The sequence below is a fragment of the Mustela putorius genome, unplaced genomic scaffold (genome assembly GCF_011764305.1).
Source record: "Mustela putorius furo isolate JIRA1106 unplaced genomic scaffold, ASM1176430v1.1 tig00003863_pilon_pilon_pilon, whole genome shotgun sequence".
Taxonomy (NCBI): Eukaryota; Metazoa; Chordata; class Mammalia; order Carnivora; family Mustelidae; genus Mustela; species Mustela putorius.
Genome location: NW_025422015.1, coordinates 2,517,351 through 2,533,498, shown reverse-complemented (window position 1 = coordinate 2,533,498; position 16,148 = coordinate 2,517,351). Strand labels below are relative to the sequence as shown.

The window sequence follows — 16,148 nt, the reverse complement described above, 5'->3', positions numbered from 1 at the left end:
CCAGACTATATTCTAATTCTAATGGGGATAATTGAGGGACCCAATTAATTGCCCGACTCCTCTTCCTTAGACACTGTGCTCATCCTGTCTCTTCTCTGTGGAAGAATCCTGAGTGGCTCCATGTTTCTTGCTTAATCAGGTCCAAACACTGGTGACTGCCATTAAGTGCTTCCATGACTGTGTAGATTTCACATTCCTAGCATGCACTATCACATTCCCCATATATTTACATCATATTTCCTGAGTTGTTTTGTATGCTAGGCACAGTGCTGAGTGTCTCAGTTCTCTCTGTTTCCCACCATCAACTCTCTTCTTCAGTCATCATGTATCCTTGTCTTTTGTGCATGTTGACAGCTGGGAGGAGGAGTCAACCTGTCACCCAGGCCTTCAGAGATCCCCTGGCTCAATAGTCTTCAAATTGTGTTCCAGGGGCTCAGTCAATGAACATTAGGAGCAGCCCCAAGGGATGGGGTGATGGTCAAGAGGGTGAGTCATAGACCCCTTTCAGTTTCCCCCACCATTATCAAGGGAGAATTATTGGTCTCTTACTGCTTTAAAAGTGGCTTTACAAGCCATTAATCAAATTCAACCCAATCATTTTACAGAGGAAATAGAAGCAGGCAATGGTGAATTAACTTATTCAGGTATCTAAAACATAGTTTTGGGAGATGAACCTCTTCCAGATATATTTGACGCTAGCGTTCATAAAGGCTGTTCCTTTGTCTGACAGGTCCTTCTGCTCCTCTCTGACTCATCTAGCCCACCTTAAGAAATCAAGAGCCTCTACACTCTCCCCACCATTGAACCTTCCCACAGCCATTCAAAATATTTCCGAACTGTACACATTTAAACTTACTATTGTACAGTATTTTTCGTCTTTTATGTGTCATAGTTTTGCCTTCCTTTTTTTTTGATGATTTTTTATCATGTTTTTTCTTTTTTTTTTTCCTAAATTGAATTCATTTACTTTCAGCATAACAGTATTCATTATTTTTTAACCACACCCAGTGCTCCATGCAATCCATGTCCTCTATAATACCCACCACCTGGTACCCCAACCTCCCAAACCCCCGCCACTTCAAACCCCTCAGATTGTTTTTCAGAGTCCATAGTCTCTCATGATTCACCTCCCCTTCCAATTTTCCCCAACTCCCTTCTCCTCTCTAACTCCCCATGTCCTCCATGCTATTTGTTATGCTCCACAAATAAGTGAAACCATATAATTGACTCTCTCTGCTTGACTTATTTCACTCAGCATAATCTCTTCGAGTCCCGTCCATGTTGCTACAAAAGTTGGGTATTCATCCTTTCTGATGGAGGCATAATACTCCATAGTGTATGTATATGGACCACATCTTCCTTATTCATTCATCCGTTGAAGGGCATCTTGGTTCTTTCCACAGTTTGGTGACCGTGGACATTGCTGCTATAAACCTTGGGGTACAGATGGCCCTTCTTTTCACGACATCTGTATCTTTAGGGTAAATACCCAGGAGTGCAATTACAGGGTCATAGGGAAGTTCTATTTTTAATTTCTTGAGGAATCTCCACACTGTTCTCCAAAGAGGCTACACCAACTTGCATTCCCACCAACAGTGTAAGAGGGTTCCCCTTTCTCCACATCCCCTCCAACACATGTTGTTTCCTGTCTTGTTCATTTTGGCCATTCTAACTGGTATAAGGTGATATCTCAATGTGGTTTTAATTTGAATCTCCCTGAGGGCTAGTGATGATGAACGTTTTTTCATGTGTCTGATAGCCATTTGTATGTCTTCATTGGAGAAGTGTCTGTTCACATCTTCTGCCCATTTTTTGATATGATTGCCTGTTTTGTGTGTGTTGAGTTTGAGGAGTTCATTATGGATCCTGGATATCAACCTTTTGTCTGTACTGTCATTTGCAAATATCTTCTCCCGTTCTGTGGGTTGCCTCTTTGATTTTTTGACTGTTTCCTTTGCTGTGCAGAAGCTTTTGATTTTGCCTTCCTTTTTGGTCAGTAGTACTTTGAAAGTGGAAAGAACAGTTTGGACTTTGAATTCAGTCCACCTAAACATTTCAGTAAACATTCATTAATTAATTCCCATGTGCCAAACACCAGTTAGGTGCTTTGGAGAATAAGGATGAACAATTCCCTGCCTCCAGATGCTCAAATTCTACTTGAGGAAATAGACCAGGAAACATCATTTTATAGTACCAGACAAATAAAATAAGTACAAAATATAGGTCAGGAAAGGTGCTATGAGAATGCAGAGGAAAAGCAACTCATTGTGACAGAAAAGGTCAGTATAGTTTCCTTTTGTTGCTATCCACCATGGGGCACCTTGTAGACATTCAACAGTTGTTGATTAATGGAGTATTTTATTGAAGGTCAGTTTTGAAGAATCAGTATTCAACTTCTTGTTTAAAAAAAAAAATCCGGAAATGCATATAGCCAAGGCCTGTTTTATTTCTAAGAGCAAAGCCAAAATTTACATCACTTCTTGAGTTTGTTAGTACTTCTGTAGTGAAGTGGTCAGAACACTGTAGCTGCCTAATAGTCACTAGGTCAGTGCAGCTCCTGGCACTCTGTACATGCTCAGTAAACCAGTTTTTAAGAGTATGATTCATTGCCGACTTCTTTTTAAAAATTTCTTTAGTTTTTTTTAGAGAGGGAGAGACGGGGTGTGGGAGAGAATCTTAAGGAGGCTCTATGTTCAGTGCAGAGCCTGACTTGGGGTTCGATCTCATGAACCTGTGTTCATGATGTGAGCCGAAATCAAGAGTTGGACACTTAACTGACTGAGCCACCAGGCGACCCATTCATTATCAATTTCTTAAGCTGAATTCTATCACAAAAAGTAAACGTATATTGTTTAATCCTCTTGTTCTGATTTGGAGCCTACTAGTTAAAGACCTCAAAAACTGTGCAGAAAAAAATAAGCAATTGTTTTAGAATTCAAAGGGGACTTGGCTCTAAGAGGAAAGCTATATCAGGTGCCCACAAAGGTCCAGTTCTGTGATTCCCAACTCTGACAGCATTCTCTTTGCATCCTCCATTCTTTCAAAAAATCTGTTTCACCTGTCGAGTCCTTCAAAGTCTACCAGTGATTCAAGTGATTAGAGTCTTTTAGTCAAAAAGACATCAGTGGATTGGGGCGCCTGGGTGTCTCAGTGGGTTAAAGCCTCTGCCTTCCGCTCAGGTCATGGGATTGAGCCCCGCATCAGCTCAGCAGGGAGCCTGTTTCCTCCTCTCTCTCTGCCTGCCTCTCTGCCTACTTGTGATCTCTGTCTGTCAAATAAATAAATAAATAAAATCTAAAAAAAAAAAAAAAAAAAGACATCAGTGGAAGAGCCATAAGAAGTACTCAGGACCAATTATTTCCTGGAAGAGCAACTAAACATTTATTATACCAAGCGCAAATCATCATTTTTCACAGGTACTTTAAAGCAACCAGGTGAATTAATACTTTAAAAATGCTATTTAGTAAGTTAGCTTAGTTTCTTGTGGGTTCATTTGTGGCTAACATCCTTCTCAAAATGGAGTCCATTAGAGGGACTACATGAAAGGTTTATCATGAAGAGATTAGAATTCTGTAATGGCTCTTGTAAATACACATTTATTTGTGTTACTAAGTAATTAACTTGGTTTCCTCACTAGAGACTAAGCTCCTTAAGAGTAGGGACACTGGCCTTCTCACCACTGAACCCCTAATGCCTAGGAAAATGCCCATGATTTAGATGTTTGATATATTTTTGATGAATGGATAAATCTGGAAGACAGTACTTGGTGCAGTCCTGAAGTGCTCTTTGCCCTGCAAACATACTTATTAGAGATCAGGATGAACTCACTAACCAAGCTTCTAAAAGGGGGGAAAACTGAGGAAAAGTATAGGTTGAACCATAAGAAACCACTGTTTTGGAAGGTCTGTAGGAGAAGAGAAGATAGGCATTTCATATAGTTCAACTTCATGTCATCGTTTTGAAATTTATCTGCTTCTATTTCTCAATCATATGAATTTATGAGACTAATTTAAATGCATTACTTTTTAAAAAAGGTCTATGTCCTATGACCAGAATCTAAAAGGGACGTGTGAGAGAGACCAGGTGTTTCTGAGGCAATATAACTGCCATTTTTCAGATGTTTGAGGGACTGCTGGGGGAAGAATCAGTTCTTTGTGTTCCCGGACCCAGTGAAAGGTAGATCTTGGCTCAACAATAAGAAGCCTCAGAGCTGTTTGAGGGATAACTCCTTTATGACCAGTTATAAGTCTGAGGAACTCTTTGCTTTTCTGTTATAGAGGGGAATCTAAGCCACATCAGAGAGCAACTAGATGACCTCAGGGATTCTCTCCATCTTCAGAGTTGATGATTTAGCTTCAAGGAACTCAACAAGACTCATTAACCTAGGTCCAGGTGTATTTATCTCTAAATAAATATTCCCTGTTTAATTGTTAAGTGCTTTTGTGATCTAGAAATAAAGGCATTACATATTGTGGTGTATTTTTCTAGGAAAGTGAAGGTGGGTCTAAAAGCATTTGAGTACACAGGTTAAACAGGTATTGTTGTAAGAACACCACAACCAACAGAAAAATGTTCTTAAAGTTATGGCAGTAGTGTTTTAAAAGGCTTTAGCTTAAATACCAATTAAATGAGGTAAAGATGGTTTAATTTTTTAAAATTTCATTTAATTTTTTCAGTGTTCCAAGATTCACTGTTTATGCACCACACCCAGGGCTCCATGCAATATGTGCCCTCCTTAATATCAACCACCAGACTCACCCATCCCACCCCCTCCCCAAAACCCTCAGTTGGTTTCTCAGAGTCCACAGTCTCTCATGCTTCATCTCCCCCCTTTGATTCCCCCAATTCACTTTTCCTTTCCTTCTCCTAATATCTTGCATGTTATTCCTGATGCTCCACAAGTAAGTAACCATATGATAACTGGCTTTCTCTGCTTATTTCACTCAACATAATCTCCAGTCCTGTCCACATTGATATAAAAGTTGGGTATTCATCCTTTCTGATGGAGGCGTAATATTTCTTTGTATATATGGGCTATATCTTCTTTATCCATTCATCTGTTGAAGAGCATCCTGGCACTTTCCACAGTTTGGTGATTGTGGCCATTGCTGCTATGAACATTGGAGCACATATGGATCTTCTTTTCACGACATCTGTATCTTTGGGGTAAATACCCAGTTGTGCAATTGCAGGGTCATAGAGTAGCTATATTTTTAATTTCTTAAGGAATCTCCACACTGTTTTCCAAAGTGGCTGTGCCAACTTGCATTCCCACCAACAGTGTAAGAGGGTTCCCCTTTCTCAACATCCTCTCCAACATTTGCTGTTTACGGTCTTGTTAATTTTGGCCATGCCATTCTTACTGGTGTACGGTGGTATCTCAACGTGGTTTTGATTTGAATCTCCCTGAGGGCTAATGATGATGAGCATTTTTTCATGTGTCTGTTAGCCATTTGTATGTCTTCTTTGGAGACGTGTCTGTTCATGTCTTCTGCCCATTTTTTGACGTGATTATGTTTTTTGAGTGTTGAGTTTGAGGAGTTCTTCATAGATCTTGGATATCAGCCCTTTGTCCATAGTGTCATTTGCGAATATCTTCTCCCATTCCATGGGTTGCCTCTTTGTTTTGTTGACTGCTTCCTTTGCTGTGCAGAAGCTTTTTATCTTGGTAAAGTCCCAAAAGTTCATTCTCACTTTTGTTTCCTTTTTTTGTTTCCTTAAGATGGTTTAATTTTTATATTAATTCCAAGAGGACTGGCCAGAATTGTTTTGCATATTTGAGTTACACCATCCAATTAGTTTAAGTTGGAGATGGATATAGCAATGCTAACAGCCCTGAACTTGGTTCTTCCCTGTCTCTGGGAAGAGACATTCATTGGACCTCTTCTAGGTGTCACAAAGGAGAATGAGACAATGATTCCTTCCTTCAAGGACTTAACATCTCATCTGCTCCATGTTTTGACCTGGAATATAATACTTCCTAAGCACTTACTCTGTACCATTAACATTTAAAACACCCTAGAGAGTAGGTACTATTTTTATTTCCATTTATAAGTGGAAACTCTTAAGATCTAAAGAGTATAGAGAGACTGTGTAATTTGTCCATGGACACACAGCCAGTAAGTACCAAAGAGGTTTTGAACCCAGGCAGTCTGGTGTCAGAGTTTGTAAGTTTAACCATTCCACTATATTGGCTTCTAAGTGGAACACAATTCTTCCTTTTGCACTGTTCAAAGGGGGCTGACTGAAGGCTGACTGCCTAAAATGAACATACATGATATGCACTCATCAAAGCCTACTCAGTTCATGTGTATTCTTCCAATTCCAGTTCAGCTGGCATCTATGGAAAACCTACTGTATCTTGGGCACTGCACTAAGTGATTTCATAGTGACTATCTCATTTGAGCCTAACAGCTTTGTCCAACAGATATTAATTCTATTTTGAGGATGAGAAATTGAGAGGCAGAAGTTAAATGACCTATAGGGTTTCACACAATTAGCGAGAGATAGTGCTGAGATTTAAAACCAGACCTCCTAATTCTAAGTCCTGTGCTTACAATAGCCTTGCAAACATCATTTTTAAAGGGTACACATCTGTGGTTTTTAGTATATTTATAAGATTGTATAGTATATTTATATGATTGTGCAACCATTACCACTATTCCAGAACAGTCATCCCTCCAAAAAAGTCATCCCTCCTAGAAACTCTGTACCTAGTAGCAGCCATTTCCCACTCTCCCCTTTCTTCAATGCCTGGTAACCATGTATCTACTTTCTACCACTACAAATTTGCCCATTTTGGACATTTCATATACATGACATCATACAATCAGTGGTTTTGGGTGACTGCCTTCTTTCACTTGGCATGGTGTTTTCAAGGTTCACCCATGTGGTAGCGTATCAGCATTTCAGTCTTTCTCTTCACCGAATAATATTCCATTGTATGGATATACTTACTATATTTTGTTTATGCCCTCATCAGTTAATGAACATCAGGACTGTTTCCAGTTTTGGGATGTTATAGATAACACTGCTTTACACATTCACATATGAGCTTTTGTGTGAAAGTTTGTTCTCAGATCTTTAGGTCACATACCTAGGAGTGGAATTGCTGGGTCATACAGTAACTCTCTAACATTTTGAGGGGCTTCCAAACTGTTTTTTGTATATGTTGCATCATTTTATTTACATTCCCACCAGCACTGAAAAAGGCTCTAATTTTTTCACTTTCTCTCCAACACTTGCTATTTTTCATTTTTTAAAGTCATCCCAATGCATGTAAATTGGTGTCTTGTAATGGTTTGGTTTTCACATTTTCCTAAGTACTAATTGTTGAGCATCCTTTCATTTGCATATTGGCTACTGATGTACATTTTTGGAAAAACAGCTTTCAAATCCTTTGCCCATCTTTTTTTTTTTTTTTTTTTTTTTTAAAGATTTTATTTATTTGAGAGAGAGACAGTGAGAGAGAGCATGAGCGAGGAGAAGGTGAGAGGGAAAAGCAGACTCCCTGTGGATTTGGGAGCCCGATGTGGGACTTGATCCCAGGACTCCGGGATCATGACCTAAGCTGAAGGCAGTCACTTAACCACTGAGCCACCCAGGTGCTCCTCCTTTGCCCATCTTAAAATTATTTTAAAACAGTGTTTATTTTTGAATCATTAAGAGTTCCTTACATATTCTAGATATGAGATCCTTACCAGATGTAATTTGCAAATATTTTCTCCCATTCTGTGGTTTTTTTTTTTCTTTCTTGAAATTTTTGTGATGCTTGGTTGCTTGTACTTTTTGGTGTCATATCTAATAAACCATTGCTTCATTCAAAGTCATGAAGTTTATATATAAATATCATTTTAAAACGTGGATTTAAAAGATTTTATTTTCTCCTATTAAAGGAGAGATAATCACAAAGTTCCCTTTGCAGTTTTAAATAAGCCTGAGCTCTATTTGGGATTGGAAAATTGGGTGCATTTTTACTTGTATTATTTTAATAGAGAATTCACAAATTTTCTCCCAAATTAATTTATGTACTTACCACAGGGCATTAAATAAATTATAATTATTTATTATCTTAATCATTAAAGTTATTCTGGGAGATTTAAATCAATGTTCAGAATAAAATGATTAACAGAAAATAGTAATAAAAACTTAGAACTCATGATTAAATGAAAAGCATTCAGAAGACATGTTAGCCCATGTGATAGCTAAAAGTTGAGATGACTTCCCTATGCCTGCTAGGATTGGCAAAAGGGTAGCACTTGTACCTTGAGCCAAGAGTGAAGTCCTCTAAAATTTGGGGACAGGAAAAAAAAGCCTTTGTTTCATAACTTTGTTTCAAATTCCTTAATTATGTAAATATACATTCAGGATTTTATGGGGCAATTCACCTATTGTTGGACGAATGGATCTTGCCTTTCAGATTATCTTTTCACATAATCTAAAAATGGTAATTTCAGGGCCACTTGTTTCTGAGCTCACTCTTATTGTACCACAATCCATGAGGTCAACTCCAGGGAGAATATTAGGACTAGCACATAATATTGTAGAAGCAGTGCATTGCTTAACTAGAGAGGATGCCAATAACTCAGAGTCATTGTAGATTTCACAGGGTTATGACTTTCCATTAGATTAGCAGATAGTGTTTTGGAAAAGGAGGCCACTTTCCAACATGTATAAATTCACTCCTGGGGTAAGCTATGTGGCAGTCATGGGTATCCCCCAAATTTCTATCTGTTTGCCAGCAGTATATCCATCAGATCAAATTTTTGGGAACCAAACTGGGGCTCTTATGTTATTTTGGTAGTTGTCTGCCCTATAGTATTCCCTCACTTTGTTAATATGGTAACGATAATACCCATAAACTTTATTTATTTTTTAATAATGCAGGGCTTGAACTCATGACCCTGAGCTCAAGACCTGAGCTGAGAGTTTAACTGACTGAGCCACCCAGGTTCCCCAATACCCATAAACTTTAATAGACACATACCAATGACCTAAAAATCCCTGATCTTTGCATATTTGAGTAAAAGTAATAGCGTCAATGGTCATTGTGAATAATGATATGTTTTCACAAATGATTAAAACTCACTGATCCCTGAAAGAAAGACAGAAAAACCTCATAATTCACAGAAGAAATCCAAATGACCATTAAATATATGAAAAGTTCAGTTTTACTAGTAACAAATCTAAAATTAAAGCAGTGAGGCATTATTTTTCATTTACTAGGCTGACCAAAATGAGAGTGCTGGCAAAGGTAAGAAAAGACGGCATTTATATGCTGTTGATGGAAATGGATGGGTACAATTTTTTGGCAATAGTCAAAATGTCAAATGTACATTCCCTTTGATCCAGACATTCTATTTCCAGGAAATTATTTAGTTGAGTAGAAATATCTAAGTAGGCAAAAGCTTTGTACACAAGAATGTTTACTGTAGTTATCATTGGCAGCACTGCAGTATTAGAAATAATCTTTATCTCCAATTCACTGGTTTAATAAGTTGAAAATTGAATGTGCATATGACATGTGCATATGTGCGTGGACAAGTATGTTCATATACATACACATATATACAGAGAAAGCAGTGTGCGGTATTACCTCTAGGACACAAGAGTGGGAGAAAGGAGGGACTTTGACATCTCTCTTTATGTACTATCATTAGGTCTGGTAAAAAAAAAAAAAAAATCACCTGTAGCACTTTAGTCATTGTCTAAAAAGTAGACCTGTGAAGTTTATGCTGCATTTGTGAACTGAAAGCCAGTCGGCAATATAGTTCACCGGTGTATTGAGTGCACACTGAAAATATTTTCATAAAGTATTCACAGGATACCAGCTATTTTTCTTTGGGTAAAAGCTGTGTTCAGCATGCCCAACACAAATTAAGGTACATGTTATAATCAGAAGCCAAAACAACTATGAACAAGATTATGGGGTATATAATACGGCTGGTAAACGCAGTTGATTCACAACAGACTTGGGGACAGTTACACAAATTCTGAGCCCTCCACTATATGCTACGGCCCCGAGGAAAATTGTCTTGTTTCAAGAGTCCTGATTAGTACAGATGCTACTTTCCATCTTAAGAGTCAAGTCTTCATCTAAGAGGAATCCCTAGAAGTCAGTGATCCTGGGGTGCTCATGTGGTTTCCAAACCTCTCAGGAATGCAAAGAAATTTAAAAAAAAATTACATTTACAAATAATTTCTCTGTTCCTAGCTCCCCTAAGTCCCTCCAGAAAGAGGACCCCAGTATGGTTGGAATGTTTGTGATCTCCCCAAGTTCCTATGTTGAAATTTTACCCTCCAGAGATGATGGTATTAGAAAGTGGGAAAGGTGGAGCCCTAAAGAATGGGATTAGTACTCTTAGGAAAGAGGACCCAGAGAGCTCCCTAGCCCTTTCCGCTACGGGAGGACATAGCGAGACGTCCACAACCCAGAAGCCAGTCCTCACCTAACCATACCGAGACCTTGAGCTTAGACTTCCAGTGTCCAGAATAGTGAGAAATAAGTTTCTCTCATTTATAAGACACCTAAACTGTAGTATTTTATTACAGCAACCTGAACAGACCAAGACAGGCTATGTTTAAAATTCAAAAGACCAGGTCTGAATCCTGGTTTTTCTCATTCCTGAAGGCATATGCATCCGAGTCCCTTTTTATTAGCCTAGAAAGAAGCTCTAATACTACCTATGCCACTTCCTTTCTCCTGTTGATGCAAGGCTAAAATGTGGACATGATGGGTAAAGAGTTTTCAAAGTGGTGATGTCTTCAACAAATGGGAAAGTATTTTAGTAAAATGTGACTTAGTATATTTTGAAAGTGACAGATTTTCTTTTTCTTTTTAAATTTTATTTGAGAGAGAGAGAGAGAGAGAGAGAGTGAGAGAGAGAAAGTGCACAAGCAGGGGGAGCTGTACAGGGAGAGGGAGAAGCAGGCTTCCCACTGAGCAGGGAACCTGACGCCAGGCTTGATCCCAGGGCCCTGGGATCATGACCTGAGCCTAAGGCAGACGCTTAACAAATGAGCCACGGGGCACCCCAAAAGTGACAGATCTTCAAGGATCAGCCCTAGTTTGTGGTTTTTCACCAGCTCTGGTTTAAGAGAACTCTATTCTGTTTATAAAGACCTTTTAAAAAGTAGCGTTTTATTAAACTTATTATATGGTGATCATTGTTGACCACTTCTGGCATCAAGTGTTTTAGATGTTAGTTCTCCTAGATGGTTTTATTAAAATAATAACATTTGTAAAGACCCGACAATTAAGAAATAATCCTATTTGACGTCTTAGAGATACCATTATGGCACAAACTGTAACTATTCTTCAAGTCTTCTGCAACAGCAAAATGAAACCCTGTCCAAGTTTAGTAAAGACAGTACTAAGAGGCAGGTAATTTGCAGGCAAGAAAACCTTTTATTTTAAACCACAAATAGTCAGCAGGTGGCCACAACTATCCATGTTTCATTAAAATCACATAAAACCTAGGTACAAAAGCACCACTGATTATTGCTCTAGAAAAACTGCATGAAAAATTTAAATACGCACAGTAAAAACACCACAGTTTGCACAGGACTCGATTTTTAAAGCAAACGCATGGAATGCTGAATCAATCTTACACACAGCTTCCAATATCAAACTGATATTTATTTCACTTGAGGATGATGGAAATTTCCAAAAAGCACAACCATGAGAAGATAAAATGTCCGTCCTTATATATTTTTGTATGCCAACTAGCGGAATCCTAAAAAATTAGCATTTACAAAATACTCGGTAAAAATAGCTTTTAAAAGTTGCCCCGAGAGGTACATAAAATCAACCCCAATTTTTCACGACAATTCATTCTCCCTTGTTATCTACAGATTCAGTTTTCTGTGCCTGTGAAAAAGAAAGGGGGAAAAAAAAGAGAGACAGTTACTATCAAAGCTACTAGAAGCCAAAGAAAAGTCTACCCAGCCAACACACACGCTTTGAACATCTGTTTTTTAGCAGCTCTACTGCAAAACCTAGTTTAACTCTGGGTGTAAAGCAGACAAGGCAGGAATACAGTACGCAAACACTCTGCCGCATTTATTGCTTTCTGCTTTTCAAACGGCCACAGACGTTTACCTGCAAGCTCCCACTGTCCATGATTAAAAGAAAAACACCACACTACTATCTGCTTCTAGTCACTGCAAACATGCAGAATTTCTACTGTACCCTTAACTCTCACTGTTTCAATCTGCCCCTTTACTGACAGTGTGCTGGGTGGGGTACCTCTGGAGGTTGAGACATTAACAGTTGAGCGAGAGATGTGGATCTGCAATAACATTACGGGCAATAAAGAAGAGACATTATGAACGTGCTATCACTGGCTGAAGCACTGAGCAATTTCTGTTAAGACACTGAGTCAATCAGCGGGAGGTAGTCATGGCAAGTACCTCTTCAGCTTTAGTTTCACCATTTTCAGATGGTGCAGTACCTTCCTTTCCAGCTTCTTGCTTTTCCTCCTTCTTCCCTTTAGCACCTTTGTTAATCTTTGTTCCCGGTTCTTTCTAACAGAGGGTCAGAGCACAGGGAAACAGAGCATGTTAGACGGGATTTGAGGTCAGGGAAGATCTGTTGGCCTCGCCCAAACACGAGGCAGAGCGCAACCATGGCCAACATGGTGGCTTGCGGCGGGCAGAGGGGAAGCCGAGTCTGCAGGGCTTCAAGTGAGTCACACTGAGGCCTTGTGAGAATGGTAATGGGCTGCTTGGACGGTCCACTGACTTTCTCTTCTGGGGAAAAGATGAGGCTTCTCCTTATGCCTTTGTTCAGTGGGCCTCCTCTCTTGCTACAGAGAAGGGTTCTGCCGATCAAGAGCAGTGGCTGTAGGAACAGCGGCTGTGGGAAGGATGAGGCAGAAGCTGGGGAAGGAGCCAGCAAGAGAAAAACCCTCACGTGAGGACGTGGGGCTTGAGGGACAAGAAGGCTGAGAAAATGCTTGAAAATGAAGCCCTACATGAAGAAAAGCTCCTCATTTTAAGATGAAGCCACAGAAGTGAGTTCTGCTTCAGAATCATCTACTCAATGCCACAAATACATGTAGATTTTTTTCTTTCTGTTTCTTTTTTTAAAAAAGATTTTATTTATTTATTTATTTGATACAGCGCACACATGAGAGACAGAAAGAGAGAGAGAGAGAGAGCATGAGAGGGCTGAGGGGCAGAGGGAGAAGGAGGTCCAACGTGGAGCTCCATCCCAAGACCCCAGGACCATGACCTGAGCGGAAGGCAGAGCTTAACTGACTCAGCCACCCAGGCGCCGCCCCCAAATATGGGTCGTTTCAAACAATTCACAACAGTGCTCTGAAGGGCAGAGCACAGAAAAGCTCTTTGGGTTAAGTTTCTTAATAATTCTGGGCTTGTCTCCTCATTTGCAAAACCGGGTGTGTGTACCTACCTCAGTAGGACTGACGTGAAGGCTTCATAAGAAAAGCAATTAGAACAGGGTCTGGCATAGTAGAAGAGCCACATAAACGTTTGCGGATGTTAATTATTTGCTAGCATTAATTATTGTACGATGAGTCATCAGACTAGCCTAAGACCAGTTAGCTAAAGGCAGTCAGGACCCTTCCCCCAGCCCCTGGAGCTGCGGGCACCTGGGTGGCCAGGGTCCAGCCTCATGCCTCCCGAGCCACCATGTGAACTGCGTGCTGCTACCAAACCCTTCTTGGACATGAGGCTTCTTGAAGCAACACGCTCTGACTTCCTTTGCCTTTACTGACCGAATGAGAAACACATTCCTGGTACAGCATAAAACTGTGCTCTATGCCTTTTGAGAAAGACTGTTAACAATGGTGACACTTTTCTAGTCGTACGTTGAGCCTGCATTGGTAAATGTGATCTCTCCTTGGATGATTTTTAGATATGGAATTATAATTTACTCATTGTTTAAAAGGCCAACGTGGGGAGGGAGCACCTCTTACCTTAGCAGGTGTTTTCCTTGGTTTAGGTTCAGGTTTGGGTGGAGCAGGTTTCTGTAAAGATAAATTAAATCACACAAATACTGAAAAAAGACAACCCTTGGGACCAAAAGGAGTGCAGCAAGACTGCAAAAGACAACAGTCCATTTTGACTATGATTCTGTTCACTTAAAAATATTTCATTCTATTTTCAGCATCAGGTAATAGCATAAAGATCTGTGCATTTCATAACTATTTTCATCCCGGGTTCTCAAGTGAACAGCAGGTGAGATTTAAAAGCCGACTCATTATTCCCCAGTCCAGAGTAGCTCTCCAGGAACAGGTTTAAGCTTCCATCTCTGATGTCTCTGTACTTCCTTTGATCACAGCACACCGGCGAGAGGAATGACTCAGGCTCTCAGCCAAATGACTCAATGAATTCGGTCATACTGGCCTTCCCAACAGTCTAGAAATCACAGCACAATCGCAGGCAAAGCCCATCCGGTAATGAAGACTGCTGCCTGTGAAGCATTTCAGAATCATTTCCACATCCTTCTACTTCTGATGTTGATTTCAAGTTCTGTAGCCAAGCTTCTTCCTATTTTCATCCTCTCCAATGCCAGCTCAAGGTGAGAGAAGAATCTCTCGCCTGCCCAGACACTGGGCTCACTTGCCCCTGGAGCTCTTTATTAAGAACATGATTATAATGATAAAATGTCCACTGTTAGCATCCAAAGTTTAAGATTTTTCTTAAACGTAGCCGAAGAGCCCGCGAAGTGACTATTTTTCTCTTGATTCGGGTGGTTCTCTTCCCCATTGCCATGAGCAGTGCCTGGTCCTGTGGCTAAGGTCCCCTCCACAGGGGGCTTCAGCTCTCTCTTGCTTTTCAGGGCTCCTAGACCAGGGTGCATGTGGGGACACTGGGGTAGATAATGGGTTTAAGCCTCTGGTTTTCTGTAGCTATTTTAGGGCAAATATTTCTCTCATCAAGCTAGAAAAAAATGTGTACTTTAGGAGCACTAAGGAGAAAGGTTTCCAAGCAAAAAACACTGCCCAGGGTCTCCCCCTCTGGAGAAAAATTCCTCCCCAATGTCTCTAGGTGGCTCAGGTTCATAATTGAATCCGGCCCTGTTCATCAAGGTCATAAAGGAAAGTCATAGACAATGCAATTCTAGAAGACAGGCTATTAGACATGAATTTTCAAATAAAAAAAACCCTCCAAAACACCAGCAAACTGGGGTTGAGAAGGAAGGGGTGTTTTTGTTACTCTAAATCTATAGTCTGTTCCCCAAAGACAGCAACTTGCAGAGTTCCTACATTTTCGGGATTTAAAAAATCGTGTTATTTCAGGTTTTGATTGTTTTGAATTAACATGTGTTTTTTTGCACAATTTACAGCAAATAATTTTCTTATATATTTTCTGTAAAAGAGACCTTTCCCCAATTCAGCAGTCAAGTGTGTCCATGCGACAGGAAAGGAGGAGGTTCTATGGTCCGTAGTCCCACTGGCCACGGAGGCGGCTCTGGGTCAGCAGCATGAACAATGATCTCAGTGGAAGGTGCTTATACCGCACGTTCATGGTGCTTAGGACAATCCTGGTTTTAAATTTTGATTTTTATTTGACTTATGAGGTCTTTACTGGGCTACGGATCCATGGACTACAGTGGCTTGTAGCATAATGTATAACCCTAACAAAAGTTAAAATAGAACTACTGAACCATGGTTAAAGTTAATATTGAACAGAACACACCACCTTGAGGGGGCTTCCGTGGAATCCAGTTTCACTGTGTACCCACACATGTCCCGGCTCTTAATCCTTCTGGAGGCTCTGACATCACTTCCTTAGGTTGCTATTCACGTGAAACACTGCCTCACTCAACCCAAACTTGGCCATACTTCTGAACTTGTCAGTGTCCTAATAAACATTTCTGCATTGATTTCCTACTCTGTGCCAGGCACAGGTGTTGGCCAAGGATGAAATCCACGCTTCACTAAAGGCCAAAATAGCTAGCTTATCCTGGCGGCCAAGATGCCAATGCCTTCCTCCCTGTATCTTAGTGCGCAACATGGTCTGCAGCTATTTTAACCAAATTCCTCCACCGAAGAGCCAGGCTGACCACCTGTCTCGGCAGAATGAGGACTCGTATGTTGGCAGGACAGCAAGGAGGAGCATGAGAGCCAGCAATGAGCACAACACAGTGAGAAGGGCTGGAGCACATTCATGGCCAGAGC

General features: G+C 40.3%; 1 protein-coding gene across 3 annotated transcripts in view; it reads right to left on the bottom strand.

The window, feature by feature from the left end:
* Positions 1–11,387: 11,387 nt before the first annotated feature.
* Positions 11,388–16,148, bottom strand: part of HMGN3 (high mobility group nucleosomal binding domain 3) — a 31,540-nt gene continuing 26,779 nt past the window's right edge. The window contains exons 4-7 of one of the 3 annotated variants that reach the window (XM_004752798.3): positions 13,941–13,991; positions 12,412–12,525; positions 12,191–12,290; positions 11,388–11,869 (exon numbers count right to left, since the gene is read on the bottom strand). In XM_004752798.3, the coding sequence (XP_004752855.1) occupies positions 11,856–11,869; positions 12,191–12,290; positions 12,412–12,525; positions 13,941–13,991 (279 nt within the window). In that variant the 3' untranslated portion in view covers positions 11,388–11,855. The remainder of the gene's footprint in view (positions 11,870–12,190; positions 12,291–12,411; positions 12,526–13,940; positions 13,992–16,148) is intronic. The other 2 variants (XM_004752799.3, XM_004752800.3) reach the window with 2 other exon arrangements.